The sequence below is a fragment of the Tyto alba genome, unplaced genomic scaffold (genome assembly GCF_018691265.1).
Source record: "Tyto alba isolate M040663 unplaced genomic scaffold, T.alba_DEE_v4.0 Super-Scaffold_30, whole genome shotgun sequence".
Lineage (NCBI taxonomy): Eukaryota > Metazoa > Chordata > Aves > Strigiformes > Tytonidae > Tyto > Tyto alba.
The window spans coordinates 1342913-1360491 of NW_024881305.1; the positions used below are offsets into that span (position 1 = coordinate 1342913).

Consider the following 17579-nt stretch of genomic DNA (forward strand, 5'->3'; position numbering starts at 1 on the left):
AAGTTACTACCTCTTCTTAACATCCTTGCACCTTAGGCCTGCATCTGGCTGCAGCAGCACCTCTGCATGGCAGCAGTGTCTGCACTGATTTGCATCAATGACCACACAAAGTTCAGGACTGAGAAGAGTCAAAACCCAAACTCCTGTTCGGTTATTACCGTTTCAGCAGTGACGGGATACAAACGGGAAATGTTTTGTTAACAGTGGATGAAATCAAAAAGTGTGGGGGCTTTGCTAGGACAACTAGGTCATCGTTGTGTCTGACTGTTGTTATTCCCTGTTCAAGATCCAGTTGTGACTGATGGGAAGTTTTACCTGAAGATCAGGGAGATCAGTTCCTGTTTGAACCACATTAATTTGTAGACAAGCACTTACTCCATGTCATATTAGTGAGTGACTACGTAGTGGAGCTGATCATCTTCAGACAATCCAATAGACTAACAAAACAGAGTGATTATTAATAAGTTCTTTAAATGAACCTATTACATTTGAAGTATTAAATATTACTATGAGAGAGTGGCTTCTTCTAGGCAGAGGATATGAAGACTTACTTTGTGTCAAAGAAATGTTAAGAATAAAGGTCTAGAAAAGACACCCAAGCGTGGTCACCACCACCAGCAGCTTACGATAAGATAAATTATTTTGTCCTTGAGCATCCAAAGGTTCACCTCCACACAACAAGGGCCAGTGAATAAGATCCACAATTCTATGGCAAATTTCATACAAAATTTCAAAAGCCAACAATTATGCTGTGACACTGGAAGACACCATGAAAGACTGGTTTGTCTCCCCTACCCTCACTGGTATAAAGTTGCACTCAGTTTAAATTACTCATTTTAGCATCCGTGTAGTCAATAGAGAGAAATAGTTGCTTCCAAAGAACAGTTTGCCTTTGTGTCTTAGACGTTCTTCCTAAGACAGACAGATCCCCCCTCTGGAGATACCTCTGCCTCTGTTGGTATACAAGAATGACAGACAACAGTCTTCGATTGGACCTTAATCATTCAAAGTCTAAGGTTAGATGAATCTCATTCCACTTTTATTTCTACACTAGCAATAAACCATCACTTCATCATATGATTTTTCATCAGTTTGAACCTCTCAGAACTTGTCTCCAAGAAACTTCCATTACACTTGCAACAAGGAAACACAAAACTGGAAAGACAAAATTTAAACTAGAAACTATGGAACCTCAGAAATCTTTGATTTGGATCCAGGATGCTGTGATTTTCTCTTAGCCTTTTTCATGCTCCTGAGACACACAATAGAGCTGAGACAGCAATGGATCCAACATGAGTAGTGTCAGAGGGGCTTCTCTGAGAATTCATACCTGGGCTGGCAGTGTGGGGTGGGAGGTGTGTTAATAAAAATACCAGGTCAGTGGTGATGAAGCATATATAATCATGGTGATTTTTTTTTTTTTGTTTAATTTACCAAATTGAGAAAATCACTAAATCGGATGCAGTTTTTATGAGAAAGTAGGATGTCTACTTGGTAGACAATTTTCTACACATCCACTCCATAAGAGGGCCAAACCCTCCTTCAGCAGAGAAAAACTAGGCACCCAAGTCCAGTTCTGTGTGGGAAAAGATGGGGAAGGTTCCATTTCCCCTGCTGGCTCACCAACAGGAGAAGTTCACAGAGAGTGAGCAGCTGGACTCAGCCATGCCACCCCAGAAGAAGCAGTGATTTGTCCTAGCTGAGAATATAATCACCCTGGCAAAGCCCATGCTAATGGGAGATTGTTCATCAGCCAGTCAGGGATATTCCTAACCAGATCTACACTACGGGAACAACAGCCTGCTCCAAGACAAAATCTTGGACTGTGGCCATCCCCAACCTGGGCCAATGTGCCTGGTAGGAAGAGCTCCAAAGGTTGTTCTTCTTCCACAAGAAAGAAGCAATCAGAATAGGGAGAGACCTCAATTAGAAATGATTCAACAGGAGACAAATTAGATGATCAGATTCAGGTGTGGAAGGGAAACAAATACTTAAGAGGATCAGTATCACAAGAAGGCAAATTCCCTCACTTGATACTAATGCCTTTCATTCATCTTGTTTGTGTTAATCAGATCTAAGTCTCCATCCTTGTTGTTGGGGCTACAAGTCCCAGGAGAGAAGGAACCCAGAAAATTCTAACAGATTCCATTGTTTCTTAATAAAATCAGAGTGGAGACACTCAAAACAGAGTATCTAGCATATTCAAGCCTTCTAGAGTCAGGCCACACTGGAGCAAACCGAATAGTGATGCTCCATGCCAGGCAGCCATGTCCACCTCTGGGACATGGTACCAAAGTTTTGATGCCACTGAAAGCTCAGCTGGAGCTTCCCCTCAGGATTTGCTTGAGGGGTTGATACTGGGGAAGATGAGCACAGATTGACACTGAGCCAAGGATGAGGGGATCCTCACCATGTGCAAGGATATGAACCCTGCCAGGACACCGTCATGCGCAGCTTCACAGCAATTGCTTTGGGTGCTGATGCACAGTGCAGACAAGTTCACATCACAAGGAGCCAGCACTGTGAAACAGTAATTTTTACAGCCAGTTTATCCCAAATAAGAACAAACCAAAATGAAGGTGCCTATCGTTGTACTTGGTTCTGCTTTCATTGTGTGGCACAGCCCTGGAGAATTTATGTTTTGATACTGATCACCTTTCTTTATACCAAAAGAGAGAAAACACCCTCAGTACCTGTTATGACTTTTCCAATAATCTTTACATGTTTTCACTGTTTATAGTATTTCCAGAGAGTCTGAGCTCCTGCATAGGAATGAAGGCTTACAGAATACACACTTACTGTCCCTGAACTTTAGCCACAGCTCAAAGAGGCTGCTACAGCTTGTCTGGGGCCAAGTCAGCATCACCATAGACAAATAAGACCATATGGAAAATTCAGAGGGTTGCCCCAGCCTTTACTGCCTCCTCCATAGCTGCCAGACAGGGTATTTAGGCCTTTAACAGAGTAGCATCAAGATATTACATATTTCCCAGTGCCTTCAGAGACACATGCTTTCACATGATCTCTAATGACGTGTTTTAGTCTTTTTCTCCCATATTCAGAGAACACCAAAGGGAAATGCATCCACATCTATCTTATAATGAGGCCAAAGATGCATGTGGTATTATGGAAGACAACGCATATTGTAGGTCTCCGTTATTGGCTCCTGATCTATATCAGCCACCCTTAAGCTGGCGAATGTCTGCAGACACCCCAGCTCACCTCTTCATCTTCACAAATGAGAATCCTTCACAAGGGGTGAGATTTGGCTGGCCTCTCAATAATGTCTCCAGCTAAGGCACCTGGGTTTCCCCTGAAGTCACCCAAGAGGCACTCACTGACCTACCTCAGATTTAAGCTCCGTCGGGCACTGACTGCATCTCTGCCAGGGCAACAGGGGCACCCATCTCAGATGCAGGCATCTCCTAAAGAAGTGGTATATGCACAAAACCAGGTGACTACTGCACAGACTGTTGCAGAGCCACAGCCACCACGTGTCACAATCTGGCCTGGCCTGGGCTGTCAGTCCCCTGAGCATGTGGCATCTGAAGCACTACGTGCAGCACATGTGCAAGCAGAACTAATACAATGTCAGCCGGTGGTAACCACAGTTTTCTCATAGCTCAAGTTTCAGCTGAGCGGGACAAAAACTCAGAATTCTCTAGGCCGAGTTAAACATCACATTCTTTATTACTGCTTTTCATTATCGCTACCTGATGACCAAGGAGGATGTAGCAACTTTTTTCCTGACTGGGGGTGAATTGCAACATGCTATTTAGCTAAAATCTGGCTAGCTCAAGAATGACACACTGTCACTTGGAGAATGTTGCAGGTACCACTCATCAGAGGAAATGGTTAAAAGCAGGCAAATATGCAGAGTCTTCAGCTACTGAAACCACTGTTGCTGCCAGTTTCCAGGACGAAAGGCTGCAGATCTGCAGCATGTCACAAGAGCCCAAAAAGGAGAAGGGTTCCAGGGAGAAGGAGTCCTGGACACCAAGAAGACTCCCTCCCAGCTCTATTGGGTAGAAGGACTCACTCCAGAGATCTGTATTGTGGTGAAATGTGAGTGCTGCTCATTGAGAACTGACTTTGGGCTGGAGCCACCAGAATAACCCATGAACCTCTGAGCCCAGGACAGAGACACTGAGCTTGAAAATATTCTTCCAGATATGACATAATGCTTACACTTACAAAGGATTAAGCCTCTGAGTGGCTACAGGCAAGTATGTCTGGAAGGGACATCAGAAAGTCCCTCTCTGCTCACTGAGGCAGGATCATAAAAATGGGGGTGGTGGAAGAGTATATACTTCAGGAGGAGGTTTCTCAAAGCAAGTCAGTATTGTTTAACCTCCTGATCTGAATAAACAGTGCAAAACTCAGAGTTCATCACCAGAACCCATACTGCAGGCTGAATAAACCCCTACATCATGGTTTAGTTTGTCATAGAATGACACTGTCCACAGTCACTGCATTACAGAGCAGTTTTGTATCACAGACAGACCCAGTGGATCACAGGTCCTACTGTCATCGCTCTCATAGCAATGGAAATCACCCCACTGGGTCACCTCTGAAAGCATGGAAACTATTTAGCCCTTCCCTTGCTCATAGAGACAGTTTGCTAATCTGCAGACAAGATATCCACCTACACAGGAGGTTTGCAGCATGAAAACTGAACACATTATCCTTGTTATAAAGGCAAAAACTCCACCTGAAGAACTACTAGAATAGGAAGAACAGCCCCAAACAGGGAACTATCAGCAGCTATTAAACAGCTAAGCCCTCTTCCTGCATGTGGTGGTTAATAAGGGGATGCCTACAAGCAAACCTCTCCCTACTCAAAGATCAGGCTACCCAAATAAAGACGGAACTCTCCAGGTGCAGAATCCTCCAAACAGAAACAGTCCTAAATAGCAAAGAGAGCCCATATATAGTCCTAATCCGTCTCTGAAGGCCCCTTCCCAACAAAAGCACACCACAGACCAAGGCTAACAGTGACATGCCAGATACTCTGTAAGGTCTAATGGCCTGCCAAACAAGTAATTTTTTTCAAAGAGGACAACTCCTTGGTATGTTTCCAAAACTTTAAGGACAACTGCTGCCAACCTCATCTCTTTTGAGACAAGAGCAGAAGTGCTTGTACAAACTTTCTTCTGAACTAATCCAGCTCTGCAGTGAGTTTCACGGGAAGCAAGGGGGTGTGCCCCAGCCAAATCAGATTTACTCAGGGGACACAGCCCCAACTGAGCCTACGACTTGAAGACCGACGTTTCCACACCAGAACCAGTTCTGCCAGACGAGTCATGCCCCAAGCCAGGACAAATGTATAAATGCAGCCACTCCCTAACCAAAGGGCATCCAGTGCTGCAGAGTATTCCTCTCACAATAGCAGTTCTTTTCAGAAAATGCCATTATTCTTTGAGTGACCTTCCCAAAGCAATGACCAAGCCTACAACCATGAGTGCCAGTGCAATGTAGAGCAGGGCTTGCTTTGGAGAGAGCCTGCCTGCCTGCAACTAACTTCTTAAAAGCAGCATTTTCCCTAGGCAGAATCCAGATGCAGTCTCATGTTTAATCATTCTGCCATCCCTCCCACCATACTTTTAAGCTCTTTAGTCAGAAATTCCCTAGAACAAGCTACTTCCAGTTTACGTAATGTCTCTGTTTCCTATTTCAGAATAATTAAAAAACTTCTGAGAGTGGCAAGCCAATGCCACCAGTGCTCTAGGCTGTCCAGGGCTAATTTTGCATGTGTTAAACATGAAGTAACTAGACACATAGGAAACTAAGGTTTCATGACAACATGCTAACAGGCAAGTGGCATTTCTTGGCATATACACTCTGGGGCATACTTCTCCTACTCAATACAAAATAAGAGAGGTTGAGCGCAGAATTATCCAGAGAAATCTGGAAATCAACATTCTGATGTGAAAAAGGACATGATTTGGCTCACATTTCTGACTGTGAGGGGGATTTTCCCAGTGTCTACATCAGTCCTTGGGTCAACAGCTCTACAACCTCAGGCCTTTGGTGAGAGATACAACAAAGGCAATGAGCCCTGTTATTTAGTCTCACACTTATGCTGCAGCGTGCAAATTCTCTTTTGGATGAGGGATTGCCAGGAATGAGCTTGGAAACTTCTACAGTTTGTGTGACAAGTTTCCACATCTGTATGGGAGTTGTGATAACTCATGGGTTGGTGCAAAGCAGGCTTTGTATGACAGTGATGCAGCAATGGTAGCACAGTAGCCCAGTGGAATGCTTGTGGAAAATGCAGACACTTCTCCAGCCCAATAAAACATTGCAACCCTGAACTGCAAGACTATGGTTTGTGCAGATCAAGTGTCTTCCAAGGCTATGGCAGAATATGGTTGGTGCTTTAGAGCTGGGCAGCGTAGCCATCAGCATCCGGGAAGCTTTGAATCAACATCACTGTAGTGCCATCAAAACCCTATGAGGTGTTTTTTGTTTGGTTGTTTTTTTTTTTTTTTTTTAAGTGAGAGCTCTGCTGCATTGCACGGATATATCAACTTGGGAGTGTCTGAGCTCACTGGTGTGTTTTACATGCCCTATTGTTGTAGGCAACATTCAGAAGAAGGGACCTGGTGTTAAGCAAGACATGAAGGACCATCCTCCACTCCTGCATAATTTCTAACCCCAATGGGACTGGATGCTCTGGGCAGGAAAGAATTGAACATCTTCCATCCCCTCCTCTTTCCTGGCTAGGTAAATTAATCCAATTAGGCTATTTATTTCAATTTCTACCTCAATGGTTTGTGGAACCCAAATCAGACCTTTTGGACAAATGAAGCAAGGGCTGGGTGGAAAGTCAGAGCAGTAAATACAACTGCTCATCAGGTTCTCAGCTCTGCTCTGAGTCAGACTCTCACAAACCAACTCCTTCAAAGTTAGTTGATTTTTTAGGTTTGTTTTCTGCCAAATCAAAGCAGTGCAACAGCCAGGAGAGGCCTCCAAACTGTACACCAGGCTTTCTGCTCTTCACCTCCCCACCCTCATCTTACAAAGGAGCTGTCAGCTAATACCACCACAGGGGCTGGGAGATCATCATGCCCAGCACCACGGACACAGCAGAGACGTACACATCGAGCCAGTCATATTGGTCTCCCTCCATAGCCCATGGAAAGAAATAAGCCCTTTAAGAGTGTGACTCATCTGACCCACTTTAGACTCTACTGCAAGATGCAATTAAGCCCGGTGTGCACGGGTGAGCAGATCTCCAGTGGTTATGAAGCAGCTCTGATGGAGAGACCTCCACAGCAGATGTCTACATTTACTCAGATTCAGCCCTCTGCGGCAGACTTACTTGGAGCTGGACTGAGCCTGTCCATAAACCACGTCCTGCTTGCAGCTCATGATGGGCTGGGCATAGACCACGTCGGGCTTGTTGCTTGAGGGGCAGGAGAGGGCCCGTGCTGGCATTTTTTTACTTGTCCTGGTAGTTCCTTGCTGGGTGCTACAGCTGCTGTAGATGCTCTGGCGGTTCAAGGTTGCCTTGTGCTCTGCCCGGCCTCCCACCTGGCTTTTCCTCAGCGTGCCCCGGGGCGGTTCGCAGTAGAGGTCTGGCTCACTCCGGCTGCTCTTGATGTTCTGCACAAAGCAGTAGTCGCTGCCGGCCCTGGCAGGGCTGCAGACAGCCTTGCTGTAGTGCTTGCTGCCCCAGCCCTCCATCTGGCTGTACGAGCTGTAGCGCCTGTTCTCCACGTCCCGCTTCAGTGTCCCATTGTACAGCTGGTCAATGAGAAAACAGGAGACAAAAAAATTAGGAAGAGGTTGAGCTACAGAGAAACGTTGCCAAGCCCACTCCTGCATGGGCGTAATGGCTACCAAATTCCTATGTCTCTGGTATTTTTGCGGCCCCAGATTTGCACGAGGTTAGCCCGCCTGCAGCCCTGATAAAGGAGCCAAACTGTCCCTTGAAATTTGGGGACACTTAGTGATCAGGACATGGCATCCAGGAACCCGATAGCAGAATTGAAAGCTCAAACATGATCCTGGTATTAGAGAAAATGCCTTATTTCCAATACACAGTGTCTAACTCAACCTGTAATTAGAGGAGCTCACATTACATCTCTTGCCATCACAGAAGATGATGCCCCATTCTGCCTGCATTTATTTTTAATTTCCTTATGCTACTTTTTTTTTCCCTTACATCTATAAGTTCCTTAGGGAGAGAGTAGAGGCAGTGGAAAATAAGTAAGAAGGGCTTCTTGAATCTCACTGTGCCAAGAAACAAGTGGAGACAATGAATATCTGCTTATGAGCTACAAGGTGTGTAGTGTCAGATCATATAATGGGATGTTTTGAGAACAATGAGGGATATACAGTAAGAATTGAGATGACTAAGTCAGGAAGAAAAAAAAAAAAGACATTAAAAAATCTAACTACAATTAATCAAATGAAAAAATGGTTTTAGCTGTCCAGCTGTCAGTTCAAAATGTCTTCATCACTTCACCAAAAGCCCTCCAGATTTACCTCAAGTACACCAGGATTGAATCCAATATTCTTTTGCAATATTAAACTTTATGGATGTCAATGCTGGCACCTGGAAGCCTACAGTGTAGCATCCAAGTGAGAGACAATTCACCAAGGTGTGTGCTCCAGAAAGGAAAATAAATAAAACTATTTTAGTACTGTTTGCCCCATGATATTGATTTTTTTTTTTTTCCACTGCATCTCCCCCAGCACACTGGCAAGTAGATCTCCAGGACATACAAGCAAACAGGCACAAAAAGAACTAATGAATAAAACTGCCTGCCTCATCCCCCTTTGGTTTATCTTGGGAAAGCTCATCCGTGCTCTCTTGTTGGGCCAAGTTTTTTTTTCTCACCTAATTTTAAACAGCAGTACTTTGGATACCTCTTTCTGCAAAAGCCACCTTTGGGCTGGGAGAGAAAAGTCAATACTGACACCTTATTATTTCCATGGAGGTTCAAGGCACAAGGTGTGAAAAGACTGTGCCTGGTGCAATAGTTCATGCCATTAAAAAATCTGTATTTCCTAACCTAGAAACACCACATGACAGAGAAATTGGTATCCTCTGCAGGCTCGCCCCAAGTCCCGCTGCTCTGCCCCAACTTCATCCCAGCCCTGAGCACACTCAGAATCATTCCTGTCTCCAACACGCTGCAGAATTGTCATTATGTTAATTAATTAAGCCAAATATTGCCATTAACAAACTGATCTTCAGGAATGCAGTGAATCCTCTCTGCTGAGAGTTGCACAGGTAATGGCTGAAAACTTTTAAAAGGGGTTACCTAGCAGGCATGGCATCTGGATAAGAAGAAACCCTGTAGTCCAGCTATGCCAATACCCAGACTGCTGTGTCATTTGAGCACCAGTCTGAAGTAGTTTTCATACTTTCATTCTGCAAGTTTGCATCTAAACAAGTGAATTGCTGGAAGGGGAGAAAAGAGGAGCAAATTCTCATTGTGTTTACTCCAGCGGACACAGAAAAAACCTGTTAGTACTGCAGCACAGCGGGTAACAGGTTTGGTGCATACTGCAGAGCTCCCAGGGATTTGGAAGAAAAATTTGCATGCGATAAGAAAAGCAAGGATGAGGCACATGGTTAAGTGTGATGAGTCTTGGGGGCTCCCCTGGCAGTGGGGCAAGCCCACTGAAATTTCCAGGATGGCCATGTACAGAGGTTCTCTCCATCCTGGTTTTGCTTTGGATGCTGCAGTCACGCAGCAATGGCAAAGTGACCTTTTGTGAAGCCATGATCTACCCCACTGCAGGCGAGTATGTCCTTCTAAGGCTGATATCATCCTATTTTTTTATTAATTTTCCTGGGTTCAGAAACCCTCAGGACAGTGAGGGATAGGACAGGGCTGTGGCACAAAGGTGCAGGGTGGACTTTGCTGCTCAGTGGAACGGGGAACCCACTCCCAGGGCTCACCACTGGCAGCAGCTGGCTGGAGGACAGAGCAGCAGCTTGTTAGCTGTGAGCCTTGTCGTTTTTCTTTATGAGTCAGTATAAGCTTGGATTATTTTGCAGGGCTGTCAAAAGCTTGGCTGAGCCATGGAGCCCCTAGGCATTTGCTGAAACCAATTCAGCTAACCATGGAGGAGCTAACTTGTTATTTATCTAAAGCTATTGTTTGCTCTCCAGTGTACTCACAGGGGCTCTCTGCCAAAAGAACAGGCAAGGGAAAGTGTGAGTGTGTCTGTGTTTATAGATATAGAATTATCAATTCTGTATTTCATGATGTGTTTTATAGTGGCATATAGCATTGTCCTCTTTCTTGCCAGCCTTGAGATGAGTGAAGCAAAACGACCGCCTGTTTGGAAAGACACCTTCTGCAACACAGGGAGCCCTGGGCGGCAAGTCAGTGCAGGTCCTGGCAGGGCGGGGAAGCCTTTTGCAAACTCATGGGAAAATAGTTCCCGTGTGATGTGAAGCTCATTACCAAAGTCAGTGCATGACTTTTATTGCTGATTCTACCAGATGCTTGGCTGAGCCCATTTTAATCTCTTTCAAGTGGCACGGACCTAATTGGTATCTTAGAATTTCTCTTTGCAGCAGGAGCCGGATCCAAAGCCTCCAAATCGATGAGGAGTCTCCTGCCAGCTTCAGCGGATTTCAGACCTGCTTGCCAAATAGCCTCTGTGAATTCTTGCACAGACATAGCTGACCTGCTCACTTCTTGGTCTCAGCAAAGTGTCACGTCTCTGCCTTAAGAGCAGATTTCTCAGATGAAAACCTACATCCCCAATTCAGAAGCCCACCAGGCTAAGCAGAGACCTTCACTTCCAACACTGGAGCAAACGTGGCCACATGTTGTTATGTCTTTGCCGGATGCAGCGCTCAGTGAGATAGGATGCACAGCAAGGTAGAAGCAGGGCACTGCTGTCTGGAGAAGAGATGACATCTCTGAAGGTGAAGGTGATGCTATTACATAGTCTGTGGCTTAACGAGCCACCTGACAACAATCTCATAACTTTTGCTGATGGCATTACGTGTGTAGAGTGAGCTCTCCCTATGCAGAATAACATTAGTGAAAGGAAATAATCAATCTCTCGCCTTCAAACCTCATAAGCCACCCAGATTTCCTAACACCCCAAATTGCATCTGCCCACTGCTTGTGGGTGTTTGCATGGGGGAGGTTGGCCAGGTCCACACCTCCTCCCTTTATGAGTGCAGAGAAGTGCTGAAAAAGACAAGGAAGTCCCTCAAAGTGGGGTGGAGGCAAAAAGCAGTGACTCCCTCTGCACTGCAAGATCTGGAAACCATTTTAGAAGAGAACAGGCTGTCACCAAGACTTCTCCTCGTGGGACCTGAGAAGTTGGGGCAGCTTGGTAGGTCTCTCCTTTCAGCCAGGCACCATCACGCACTGGCAGTCCGTAGGATGCAGGAGGATGCTCACATGCAACGCCAACATACTGAATTTTAGCCTGAACTTCTCCTCTGTACTGTGAAATGAGCCTGTATGTTTGAGGCCAAGCCTTGGAAGCCATTCATTCATATTAAAACAAGGAGGGGAGGCACGGGGACGAAAGGCAGTGAAGATGAGCACTGATAGTGTGCAGGTGCTCTTATCAGGCCCAAGGAGTAAGTGCTTTCTTTCACTGGAAGCAGCCAAGACCTGCCTTTAAATTAATAAGCATTTATGGATCACCAGTTCTCAGCCTGCAATATACGACCATTTTAGGAACGTCAATTGGAATACCCAACAGTCACACAAGATGGGTAAATAAATGTCTTTAACCTTTTATTTCAACTGGAATAAAACTGGTGCTAGAGAGAAAGTCAAAATGGCATTATCCCAGTCATTGATCATGAGTTCTTTTCTGTCCTTTTTCTTCCATAAACCCCTCTAATTAACAGGAAAAGCCTCTCTCCTCTTCCCGCTTTCCAGAGAAGCAGAAGCATAGAGCAAGGCTCACCAGCCCCTGGAATTGCGCTCGGATCTCAGTGCTGCCTTTCCACGTCGGAGGCCCTCTCAGATAACTGGGTGTTTCTGACTTCTGCATCTAAGGACGCGATCAGTTCATTACCTAGCTCTAGTTTTTTCCTTTGCAATTTGTTTGTTTCTAGAGCAGCAGACAGAGAGAAGTAAAGGACTCCGTATAAACACGTCAGGAGCAGGTTTCTCCCAGGCTGGAGGGCAAAGCACAGGCAATGCAACATGACAGAGTCCCACCCTGAGTGGTGGGTGGGGAAAACTCTTGATGCTACTTGCGAAATGCTTTAGCTGCTACCTGCTACACACTCCATTGCAGGGAGAAAAATTGCAAAACCAGCAAATAAATTGTTTATCTATTTCTGAAATGTTCTTTCCCACCTCTCCTGGGTGCTGCCTTTCTGTACACTTTTTCATCTGGTTCTTTATGCAGCTGAGATTTGATGGCTCAGTTTGTTCTGGCCAGGGAAGGTAATGTCCAACTTGCTTTTTGAAAGCATAAAGCCTCTTGCAAAACCTCACAGGGATACCAGGGTCTGACCTAGCAATGATGTGCAACAACTATAAATCTTTGTTTTCTTTGATAAGAGTGCCCAAACCACTCTATTTTGGGGGTTCTTTTAAACTTGAATGTGTCATCACAGCAAATGACAAATTTTGTCCTGAAATCCTTATGGAACAAAGCTCCCACTGATGATGAAAGATCTTTGTTCACAGAGGCAAAGCCAGCCAGGAATAGCAGGGAGTGTTCCTGTCTCGTGGCGAGCACCTCTCATGCAGATAATGCATTTGGGAGAGAAAGCTCTGCAACTTTCTCCCACAGAGAACATTTGTTTAAGAATCTACATACAGTCTCTAGTGCAGAGGGATCACCAAAGTGCATGTTTCTCATTAGTGCCATAACGGACATAATTGCTACAGAAACCAAGCTGGGTGGGCCAGTGCAGCACAGAGCCTGAGGCCCCAGCAGCAGTGCCTGAGGAAAGCAGTGGTGAGAACTGGTGGCCCAGTAGCCACTGGTCCCCACTGCTATGTGCCAGGATCCAGCTCAGTTAACTGTTTTAGTTGGAGCAGCATCAGACATGTCAAATATTCCTTGGTCTGGGAGCAGGGCTGCTATCACAAACGTTACTCACTACAAGCCCCAGGTTGTGGTCAGCTCTGTGATCATGATGATCTCCTCACCTTTTTTCAAGACAGAGCACCCTAACATCCAAGATGCACCTCCTCCCTTCCCTCCCCAGCACACCGGGGGCTTGCTTGCCCCTTGTTTGGGGCAGTGCCGGGGGGGCATGCTGCAGTTTACACCTGCATCATACTGGTGTAGTTCCTTCTTGTGAGACAGCAGCACAGGGACATTGGGCGTGCTTCTGTACCTTGTCTTGCTACTGCATCATCTTGACAGTGCCAAAACAGACATGGGGTCTGGGAACCCTCCCCAAATCTCTAGCAGGGATAGACCTGCCAACCCAGCAGAGCCAGGCAAGACCAGTATTGCTGCAGGTGGGAATTAAACCTCAGAGGGTCTTTGCTGACAGCATGCACCCTGGCTCCACGTGCTGCCTGCCCTTGGTGTTCAGGATTTGGCTTTTCATCTCCAAAGCTGTGCCTGCGGTTGGGGTGAACAGCACACTCACTTCAAACCATGGGCCACCAGACTGTGACGGCAGCTTTGAGCCCAGTGCTGAACAGATCCCATTTCTGGGCTGGTATTGAGGTGTCAGAGTCAAGGGTGCAGGGTGCAGTTCATGCTGAGACTCCTCCTGCCATGACTGCACTGCTCTGTGTCCAGTTTAGCTTACTTAAACCTCCCTCAGGTTTGTCTGTGTAAATTGTGGTCAGCACTGTACTTCTGTGGGACCTCGGGCCTTATTTCAGGACCCGGCTTAGCCAACTCCTACAGTCGGATGGCTTTGGGAACTGGTGGGCACTCATAACTCATATTGTCAGTAGGGTGACAAATGTCTCTAACGGTCTTTTGGGCTCAACAGCACCTGGATTGAAAGATCACTTAACACAGAGAAGTTTGCAGTCACTAAAGCACCCATTACTGCATCCCACCGTGGTCACCGTGCCAATGGAACTGGGGACTTCAGCCCTGAAGGCTGATCCAACCCCTGACACGTGAGCCAAGGAATCGCCGCAGCCAAGTGCAAGACTGCTGCCCACAGAGTGCCTTTGGAGTGGTCCCACGGATTCCAGAGTTACCTACACTGATAATGAGTAGGTACTAATTGCAATGTTAGTTACAGTGATGCTACAAACAAGAGGAGTGCTACACCACAAGAGGAATGATGAGAAAATAAATAAGGGGTAAATCAAAGGTTTTAGTCAAAAGTGTCGACGGATCCAGAGAGAGTTCTTCCTCCAGATCTATCATTTCTTTTGCTTTAATATCAACATCAGTATCATAAGGTTGGGAAGAAAACTCAGAAGCAGAAAGCTTGAGATTTCTAAGACACAAAACAAGACAAAAGGAGGAAATCAGGAATAATAGTTTTTAAGAGCTGTGGGTGAGACAGAATACCTCCTGTCATTTAGAGTCACCATCTAAGGCAATGCCTTAGACTAAGGCAATCTAAGAGCGGTGTGTGTTTCAGGTGCTGTGGAGCAGCAACATGGACATGGATTGCCTGATACACCTTTTTAACTCCAGAAGTATTAAGAGTAAGTAATTTTAATGAATAATATACTGGCTCGTTTCCCTGAAATATCCGAATTTGACTGTGTAGCTCAAAGGACTTTGCAACTTCTCAGAAACATTCACAGCACCAGCTCCAGCTGGAATGAAGTCCAGCAATTTTGTCTTCAAAACCAGATTTGCTTTATCTTAGTTTTCATGTCTTACAACCCAAGAATTACAAATAGGAAACATTTTTTAGAATGCCTAGAACCTCCACAGACTTCAAACAGGTCTGTAGACAAAAGTTATATTTAACCCAAGCTGGAGGGTGGTTGTGGATGTGTGTAAACCTTTAATACTTTCCTGGATGAAACAAAATGGAGGAGGTTCCTCCGTGTGGTTGGGGAGTATGATGTCTGTTAAGCTTGTTAAGCAGAATTAGGCTTGAGGTTATATGTTCCAATGTGCCAATGGCACTTGGGACTCATTGCCCCTAACTGCAGTCATTTACCTGTTAGGTGACTGCTCCGATCCAGCTGCCAGTGGAAGGAGATAGGCATCCAGAGGGGCTGATTCATCCTGACCTGACAGATCTCCAAGATAGAGGAGATGAATCACCTCTCTCTTTGTTGGCTATGGGAGGAGTCTAGACGACTTGTTAATACTAAATGGCTGATTTTCAGATAGACACAGTTAGGTAAGACAAATTTTACTGTGAATCCTTCACAAGTCCCTTTTTCTAATGTAGCTCAGGTCCTGAAGATCTTTACCAAAAATTTCTGAATGAAAGGTGTGTAAGACACTTAGGATTGAAGAAAGGCTTTCCCTCATCAATAAATGCAGAAGAGCCCTCTAGAGAAAAGTCATGAGCTGCATAAGTCCATGGTGAACCAGAAGTGACCGAACTGCTGTGTCCACAGTACTTTGTGGTGTCTAATGGAGGCTCTGATCATCATAATCATCTTGCAAGCTATTCACCAGAACGCCAACATTGCTGGACTGAAATCCACAGCAGCCAGTGGCATTTCTAACTACTTAGCATTTGTCCAGCTGTCGTAATGGTTGGGAAGATCAGGAATGAGCAAAATTAAACAATAATCCTCACACCAGCAACACTAGCTGCAGTACCACCTTGCCAACATGAGTGTGAGATGGAGGGGCAACTACAGAGCTGGGGTTAGCTTCCCCTCTCTTTCACAAAAGAAACAGCTAGAAACTACTGGAATGGCTGGAACAGAGCAGTTTTGCTTAGACAAAACATAACAAACCCCATTCAGAAATCACACTACACAAAAAGAAATATATCATCAAAACAAAACATCACAATCATTTGATTTATGAAACTCAGAAATTCCACCTCCGTCACAGAATGTCTCTCATTTGCAAATTTCTGGTGGTCACAAAAACACTCTGGGATGCATCACTGCCTGATTACCATGCTTAGACCCTTCTGCAGGGGCCCATCACTGCCTTAGTGATGGTGGCAGAACATTTGGCTGGATGGACCTCTGCTCTGACCCATCATAGTCACCCTTCTGATCTTAGACCAAGGAGAAACACCACTGTGTGGGATATAATCAGCTCAGCAAAGGACATTGAAACAAGTCAACATAGTCGGTAAATAAAAATTTCAAAGACATGCCAGTGCTCCGAGTCCTTCCTACTGAACACGTAGTAGGCAGCAAATCCAGTGATGCAAACTTAGCAAGTGACATTGCTGCCTTGAAGCAAGCACACTACACCAAGGCCATTAAGAAAGACACCAGATAAATCTTTCTGAAGTGGAGGAATGCTGATGCTATGAGCGGGTAGAGGATCTGAAAGCTTTAACTCTCTGCCTGTGTGCTTGAAGCCAACATAAGTACCTTTCCTGGTTTAGCCCTTCGATGGTTGACAAGGATTGGTTTAGAGCCCCTGAGTTGCTGAAGGGAGCTCTTTTGTTTTCCCATATTCAAATCCCAGATCTCAGAATTGCTTCTTTCTACTTTATAGCTCATGAAAACCAAGGAAGAACAGACTACTGGTCTGAGATGGAGGGGTGACACAAGCACAAGTTGTCCCAGTAGATGATGGAGTGGTTTGGAGTGATGCCCAAGAGTCTGTCACCAAGGACAAGACCAGAACTTCTGTGGGATGTGTAAACTCAGACTGCACAAAGTACTATCTCACCTGTGCTTTTTCTGGCAATCTGTAATATTTTCTTTGGAAATCACTATGGGAGAAGTGGACGACCTCTTTTCTAAGATCAGAGAATATCTGAAAAAGGTCTGCACTAGCATTATGATTGGGAATAGCAACACAGTTATAATGCAAATCCCCTGATCATCACCATTCAATCACATTAATGTAGTTCACAGAGAAGTTTTGGTACGTGGAAACAAAAACAGAAACTGTTCCAGGTGTGCTCCAAACCTGAACTGAGTTGTCAGAGTCTGAACCCATGACCGATCCTTCAGACCTCTTGTGCCGTGTGGATATTAATCCACAAAACCAAACTAAATCTTGTCCACACTAAAATCCCCAACCACATACAACATAGATATATTGTCCTTGATCATTCTCTTCCATTACACTGAATTACTTTCTAAGATAGCCATAGGTATGCATAATTTCTCTTGGGCAAATTTCTGAAGTGCTATGACCTTGCTACATGACTGCTCCTGCTAGAGGGTGCTTTCTTTACAAGTTACCTCAAGAGTATGCCACAGTTCCCAGATAAAAGAGTATCTTACCGGATATCCCCAGTTGCTGTTTCCTGTTTGGGTTTTGGCGTAATAGCTGCCTCGGGATGTCCCATAACCATAACCATCAGCTAAACCATCATACATGGACCCTGTAAATGGAAAAAAAACAGTCAGCAGGAGAAAGCAGTTCCAGCAGGCACCCCTTTGGAGCAGCACACTCCTTTTTCCAGTGAGTTTAGCTACTGAAGAGTAACAGTTAGAAACCTTAGTGGGAACATCGGAAAGACAGGGAGTAAGTTGAGTCCTTGCCATTGCAGGCAACTCGTAGAAGGTGCTCATTTCAGAAGA

General features: G+C 45.2%; 1 protein-coding gene across 1 annotated transcript in view; it reads right to left on the reverse strand.

The window, feature by feature from the left end:
• The window catches only part of PKP1 (plakophilin 1), a 46353-nt gene that overhangs the window by 21385 nt on the left and 7389 nt on the right, over nt 1-17579 (reverse strand). Inside the window, exons 2-3 of the mRNA XM_009972894.3 lie at nt 17280-17380; nt 7325-7749 (exon numbers count right to left, since the gene is read on the reverse strand). Of these exons, the coding sequence (XP_009971196.3) occupies nt 7325-7749; nt 17280-17380 (526 nt within the window). The remainder of the gene's footprint in view (nt 1-7324; nt 7750-17279; nt 17381-17579) is intronic.